This window comes from Dendrobium catenatum, unplaced genomic scaffold, assembly GCF_001605985.2.
Source record: "Dendrobium catenatum unplaced genomic scaffold, ASM160598v2 fragScaff_scaffold_1078, whole genome shotgun sequence".
NCBI classification, from domain to species: Eukaryota; Viridiplantae; Streptophyta; class Magnoliopsida; order Asparagales; family Orchidaceae; genus Dendrobium; species Dendrobium catenatum.
In genome coordinates, this window is record NW_021319540.1 from 80,505 (window position 1) to 88,489 (window position 7,985).

At 34.9% G+C, this 7,985-nt stretch overlaps 1 protein-coding gene across 1 annotated transcript; it reads right to left on the reverse strand.

The window, feature by feature from the left end:
* Nucleotides 1–533: 533 nt before the first annotated feature.
* On the reverse strand, nt 534–5,646 carry LOC110115589. Its single transcript, XM_020848854.2, has 3 exons — nt 5,333–5,646; nt 5,113–5,235; nt 534–822 (listed from the first exon to the last, which is right to left on the reverse strand). The coding sequence occupies exons 1-3, from the start codon at nt 5,586–5,588 to the stop codon at nt 668–670; spliced, it is 534 nt and encodes a 177-aa protein (XP_020704513.1). The 5' UTR covers nt 5,589–5,646; the 3' UTR covers nt 534–667.
* Between the last annotated feature and the right edge of the window lie 2,339 nt (nt 5,647–7,985).

The window sequence follows — 7,985 nt, forward strand, 5'->3', positions numbered from 1 at the left end:
AAAATGAAGAATTCATAGTCACACATTATACAGATATAAATATATAACACTCAAATTTGGCAAATAGCTTTATCTGGTTCATGTCGTATTTCACAGTATCATCATTGAAATCACTAATTGAGAACGACTCCTGCTTAATGTGAGATCTCTTGAACTCTGTACAGAGAGTTTAAGGGCAAACTCATTTTAGCTAAGGACGTCTCCAGCAAAACTTCAAACAAAAGTAAGGGGTAACTGATTTGCTCCATTCGAATGATGAAAAAATCACTAATCGGTGGAGGGTGAACAGTGCGACGCCAATATTGGTGTGGCACTGTTCACCTACGCGATTTTTCTGTTTCAATCGGATTTGCCGAAGAAATGCGGGTAAGAGGACGAGATGGTTACCTTCGCAGAAGCGTACAAAATGGAGTTCGATTGGAGATTAATCACGGCATTTTTGAGTTTCACTACATTTTAGAGTGAAAAATAGGATTTTCGGTTGGAGATGCCCTAAGGCTACCCAAACCCCTTTATAATAATAGCTTAGTTCCACCTTGAACAAAATTTGTGCCTGATATGACTGATCTTAAACCCATACTAAATGTCCCTTAGTATGATTTTGAATGAAATAAGAAGAAATAGTTTATATAATTCAATACAAAATCAAATACGAATAAGAAAAGAATCAAGAACCTTCTGCATATGGCAACTTGCAAGCAGCCACAGGCCTTTTGGATTTAACCTTGCCCAGCATTTCTGCAACGGTTCGGCAGCGACACTCATTTCCTGGACGGATGACGTCCCCATAAACAGCCATCTCAATTATATCCAGTTCCTTATCTACAAAAAGACCATCAGCAAGCTATCATGCTATAAACTGAGATGGAAGGTCAGAGGGATAGCAGATCAAAAGTTTGTTTGCTCGAAGGAACATTTTCAAGCCTAGCATCATAAGAAAATGATGTGGAATGCAATTATGTAAGAATAGAAATCATGTTAGGATACTCTGATACAAATTATATCTAGATTCTAGAGGGATTTGAAAATTGTTATATTTGATATAATGCTGCATATGAAGAGTTTATATTGCAATCTCAAAGCAAATTAATAATTTTCAAGTCCATTATGATATAATTTGTGTTAGAATATTGTAAAACAATTATTTCCCATTACCTGATATGTTATCACCTATCTCAATTGAATCAATCATATTTAGATACATCATCACCCATCAAATGAAGATTGATTATCTAATTCAGGAGAAATTTTAAGTGAAGAAATCCTTAACCAAATTTGGTAGAGACTGGATTTCTAATCATTGAATTTATTTTAAGATAAATCTAATATAAGAATTGATTGATTAATCATGTATGACAGTATGACACTCATCTCAAAGCAAATCTAATAATTAGGAATCACATTCTAACTAAATTTGTCCGTCGGGTGAAGACCTGGACCGGTCCAGGGTGGACCGGTCCAGCCGGCTCCAATGCCGGCTTAACAGAATGTTACTTAGAGATCTTTTGAAAACCTCTTTTGTTGCAGGAAATCGCAAAGCCATTAGAGTAAAAATTATCATATTGATAGATGGAAGCATATGAAAACACTTAGCCACTTGAGTGGATGTATTGGTTTAGGTGGGATGTGCAGAGGTTTAGTTGCAAAAATGGGAGACAAAGGTGCCATTTATACAAGGTTGCTAATGGCTATACATGCTTCTCCAAACACTATCAAAAGCCCTAGGTTGAGTTAGTGAAACTGTTACATGAATTACTAGTAGTCTAGTATAAAGGAAAAAACCTACTAGCATAAAAATCAAGTTCAAGTCCCAAGGTCCACCTCATAAGAAGCTCAAAAATTCTGAAATTTTAATGCAGAGAATACACATTTTTGCAATTGAAAACATAAAATTATCAAATAAAAAAATTAAGGTTCTTCCATGGATGGAGTGACACGTCAACTTGAAACTTAGAGGCAGAAACTGCACCTCTAGGACTATATCTACAGTATACAAAGTTATGGTTTATAATGATAATTTGTGCGCATCATGGCCATCAATTTAAGTCAGCAATATAGAAAGGACAAATATCAATATGTCGTCTACTTTTTGAAAAACTGTTGCAAGGGGTAGTATTGCCTTGGACTCAACTTCTCAGCATAGTTTTTACAGGTTGCAGCGTGTAAGAAATTGAGTCAGTAGAGAGATCTTAATCATTTTCCCTTGGACTCAACTTCTCAGCATAGTTTTTACAGGTTGCAGCGTGTAAGAAATTGAGTCAGTAGAGAGATCTTAATCATTTTCTGCTATTTCAGATATCAAACAAAACCATTCAAATAAAGAAAAGAGCGCAATATGAGATTTTTGCATGACAAATAATTAGAGGAAAAAATCAAGTGGCAAAACCCAACAAAGTAATGCCTACAATTATAGAAAATAAGTACAAAAATTATTCACCTCCAAGTGATGGGAGAGAATTTAGCACAAGATAACACATAAACAATTAGAGACTACAAAGCGAAAGATGTCAAGGTAGGTTTCCACATAAATTAATTGTGAACATTACAGATGAATGCAATAGTTGGGCAACATTGCCGAATATGGTCGTAGTGCAACACTAACTAAAGATGATTGTGATTTCAGCTGTGCTAATGATAGCTATGGCATAGGTCTCCATGAAGACAATTGTAGTGCAAATTATATGACAATATCGCTATGATGAATAACTTAAGAAGGGGATGATTCCAACACATCAAAGTTGTTGCATAAGTTCCAATGCGACAATAAGTGCAACAAAAGTGGGAATGCAATACAAGTCATAAAAAAATAGTGTTGTGCAACTGAAGCTGTAACGCAGTTTCAAAGGACACAACTGGGGTACAAAAAAGGTTGAGGTGTCGGATTGAAAGCAACAATAACTATGGTGCAAGCAAGGTTGTGAAAAAAACTTTGAGGAAATAATTACGGTACAAACAAGATGTTGATCTCAGTCATGAAGCACAAATGAGATTGTTTCGTAAATTGAAGTAGATGATTATGACACAAACGAGGTTAAAATAAGGTCTTTGAGGCTATGATAGCTATGGTGCAAGCGGGTGGGTGTGAAATAGGTCTTTATGTTGCAATGACTTCAATAAAAGTGGAATTGCAACTTAAGCCTGAAGGAAACAATTGTGCCTGGTCTTGTAAGATTTCAACAAAAAATACAGAGTCTTATAGGCTTAGTTCTTTGGATGGTATTTGTTGGATTGAAATTCATCCATGGAAATGCCAAAATCTTATAGACAATAATGGCTAAAAGGTTGTTTTGTTACAATTATTTATAATTCATTTAAGTTTCAAATACAATGTAAAGTAAACTCAATCCATTTGAAATAATTTTTTGGTGTTTTGTTAGTTGTAAAATAAATCCAGTGAATCACTTTTTTGTATTTAGATCATCATAAAGTAAATCATTTTTTATTAACTTTTCAATTATGGCATGACACTGGCTTGGTGATTACTAACGATAGCGGATTAAATCGGTTGGTTGACAATATCAAAATGTGTAGGTCGCATTTGCAAGTGTACTCAACGTGAGTAAAAGTTGTAGAGGCAGAGGCACGAGGTACTGTGCAAGGTGCATAAGCAAAGGCAAAAGCGGAGTCAACATGGGCACAGACGTAGAGATTACCAATGGTCGTGTTGTATGATATGTCAAATGCGCAAGAGTTCACATGCAATATATTCTGAATACACCCAATTTGGGCAATTTTGGTATTTACCGCCAATAGACAGACTTAAAAACCTAAACACCTCCATTTTAAATGCTCAAAACACTATCAACTAAGCAATCCCTAAGTAACAAGAGAATAGAAAGGAGAGAAAGAAAATCAACAAAGAGAATCCATAAGATTTTACTATATGGTCAGAAAACACAGGACTGATGTTGATAATTAGACGTCCTTAGATCACTTTATGAAATCCTACTCATAGGCTAGGATCGAAGCACAATGATATAATAAAAACTACAATTTAGCATTAAATAACAAGGCTTGAGAAACACCCATAAAAAATGAATATCAACATGCACCTATTTGAATACATTGAATTTACATGGAGATTTTCAATAAGGAATAGATTCACATGAAGTCTTTGCCTAACTTCACCAAGGTTGGTCGAGTTCTAGTAGCTAGCTATACCAGATAGCTATGATTTGGAATTATTACCAAATCTGATTAAAGCTTTATTTTGGAAAACTTTAATGGAAAATTTATGTAATTGATTAGGGAGATAATTGTTTTCCTAATTAGTTGATTAGATTGGAGATTTGATTGAGAATTTGATTAGATTTTTAATTGATGCATTAGTTAGAAAAGATTTGATTGGATTTAATTAGTGCACTGATTGAGAGATCTAATTGACATGATTAAATCTTTGCATTAATTATATTTTATTTATTAGATCTTATTTCAAATCTATAAATAGGACCTATAGGTTGTTGTTGTATGTATGAGAAGAAGACAGAGCTTGAGAGCCAATTGTAATCCTATTGTTCTTTAATATAGTGAAATCATCATCCCCTCGACATGGGCGTAGTACATCTTTGTTGAACCACATAAATCACCGTGTTCTTTGATTATTTTGTTGTGTGATTTATTGTTTCCTCTGTGTTTATTGCATAACAATAGCTAGGGCAATTTTACCTTGTCAGCAATGAAGCTAAGTACATTGGGCAATAGCCTTGAAGCTTGAGCGAGTAGCCTTGACAAGTTGGGTGAATGAATTGGGATGTTTCCAGCGACGTTAGTTCTTCTTCAGGTTAAGTATCCCCAATTGATTGGCCTTGGGCGAATTGAAATCAGCCGCAAGCTCAAACACTCTCTAGGCAACAACAGTTGAACAAAGGCCTAAATGGTATTTTGGTGTTGAGTTTTGAGGTCCACACATCCATCAAAATATTTGTTTGATTAAATAGGAATCTTTATTATACCGGCGAACTAATAACGCAGACTCATTCCCTACATTTGGTTCAAACTTTTCATTTCTATACCCATTCCTTAGGATGGAAACATTGTTACTGTACCGAGAAGAAGATAAAGAATATTAAGCTGAAGGGGAAGGAAGAAGAAAGAGAGAACGGAGATGCATACCGGTAAACTTGATGTCACAAGAGAAACCCTCAAGTTCTTTTTTATCCACCCACTCCTTATCTGACTTGTACCTATTCACCCTCGTCTGAAGAATCTGGCAATTCTCTGCAATGGACTCACCGCCTACAGGGAAAGCCAATCTATACATGAACATAAGCCGCAATCGAAACCCTAGTCTACAACCAGAGCATGCGGGGAACAGAAAGAACGTTTAAAAAACCTTTGGAATAGGGGATGATGTGATCGTATTCGAAACAGAGACAGCCCTGACAGTTATAAAAGCGCTTGCAGACGACGTTGCCCGCCGGGTCGCGTCGCCACCTTTCAGGGTGGCGGCCTGGTACAACTTCAGCAAATTCCCAGCAACGGGCCTTGGCCTTGGCGTCGAAGAACCGTGGCCGAAGCCTCTCTTCTTGTTCCCCTCCCCGGTGAGCTCGAGAGGGCGATGGCGGGTCTGAAGACTCTGAAACCACCATTGCTTCCGGGCGTTCCACTCCTATGGAGTCCAGACTATTCTGACAGGACTGGTTTACTGCAAGTAATAGTACTTATAGATAATAGACGATAATTCATCATATTTGTTGCCATGTTTGTTGTGATAATATGAGAGAGCCTAAAGTCATAATTTTATGTAAAAAATGAACATGAACATAAATAATAAGAGAGCTATAAATTAAACTAATATTTTTATATACAATAATCCAAAAAGAGAAAAATATGGGGTTTAATAGTTGAAATGATTTATACTAATATCATTAGTTATAATTTATGATTTCAAATGTGTTGATAAAATATAATATATATATATATATATAATGAATTTTGACATAGGAGCTTTTCTCGAGAGACTGTTTTTTATTTATTTGAACGTTCTCGTTTGAGGGGGATCAAAGAGTAATAAATCCAACATAAGTCATGTTGCTGATATCGAGAGTCAAAGATGGCTTCAATAACAATATGACATGAATCAACCTTTTTATAGCGATAGATGGCATTGAGTTGGCATTAGTTTAGCATTGTGATAATTGCCAAAAGGTTATAATTGAGTAACAATGATTGAAGAATCATAATAAGATGATTGTAGTTGCAAGAACATAGCTGAGTAGTGATGTTTGGATGATCATAGTTAGGAGATAGTAGTCAAGGGATTGTAATTGAACAATGATAGTCATAAAATCATAACCAAACAATAGTATTCAACGGTCATAGTTGGTTGAAGGTTGCCAATAAATCATATTTTGACTATTGTGTTCAAAAGGTTATAGTAGGATGATGGTGGTTAGATAATCATAATTGAGATATGATGGATGGGGGACTATAGTTGGGCTATGGAGGTCAAATGATCATAGTCGGGCGACAAAGATTAAATGACTATAATTGGTTGACATTAGTCAGAATATTGTAGTTAGATGATAGTAGTTGGATGATTGTACTCAAATGATAGTGATTAAGAATTATAATTGGGCAAGAATAGTCGAAGGACCAAAGTCAAATGATAGTAGTCGGAGGATTGTAGTTAAGCGATAGTTATCAGGAGATTATAATTGAGAGACTATGGTGATAGAACAATAGTCATGCAATAAGTCTACTAACTATGATCATGAGGTGGTTCAATAATGACGGTCATGTAATGGTTCGATGACTTTAATCATATAGCAGAGGGTAAACTATGATGTTCCAACCACGATGATAAGATGTAATTTATATTACAATGGTAGTTAAAATAATGGTGATAAGGCGGTAGTCCAATGACAATGATTAGGTGTTGATTTGATGATGGTGATCATACAATAATTCAATGAGAGTGTTTGGTTGGAGCTCTAAGATTCTTTAAGCCTATGAGTTCTATTAAATGTCAAGCTAAGGATTTAAGCCCATGGGCGGAGGGAGGGGGGCACGTACCCCCCCACCAAAAAAAAAAAAAAATTTGGCTGCATGTGACAAGAGCTTAAAGTTTTTTTTCTTTTTTTTTTTTTTGAGAAAAGGAATAGATTTAGGTATAATTATTTAGTCACCACTTTTATTACATGTAGTATATTCATACAAAAATATTTATCGAATTTGTTGATCAAATTTTTTTTGTCAAAATGAATCTTAAAAGTATTGTATTTATTTTAAGATATGTGTAATATACATTTTAATTGAATTTTTTATGTTTTGCACTCATTTTAAAGTAAATTTAAATGTGGAGGATTAATTTACATAAAAAATTAACATTATTTTTATAAATAATAAGACCTAAAAATTTCATAATTTAACATGCAAGAATATGCTTTAGGCTTTGTTCAGAATAGTTTTCTTACTAATTTTTACAATAACTTTCTTATAAAAAATTTCACTTTAGCAACAATATCATATCACAGGCCCAAATGGAGACTACTTCCAAATGGCTTGCTTTCCCTCGACCCAAAATGTCTGCTTCGTTTTCCCCTTTGCTCATCTCTCGCAACTCACAATCTCGAGCACAACTTTCCTTTTCCTTTTTGCTCCTCTCTTGTCATGTTATTTGCATTCTTAATTTTGATCTTACAACTCCTCTGAGCTCCAATATTGAGACGGAAAATGGAACTATTTTAATGTATTATGATATTCAAGATGAGATGACAAACTGCCATAAAATTGACCTCTGGAAAATTAACCATCTGAAAATCACCGGAAAATTCTGCCGGTAATGTGTGATTTTCCTGTAGTATTTAATTTAGCCCCCCCCCCCCCAGACCTAAGCTTGCTACTCCCTTCATGTAAAAAGTGAGGCTTATTTATAGATTTTTAAGCGTTGTATGCCCCATAAATATAGCGCAAATTTGAAACATTACATCGATAACCCCGTACTAACTTTCATCTCCAATAATTTCTTCATCATTTCTTCCATG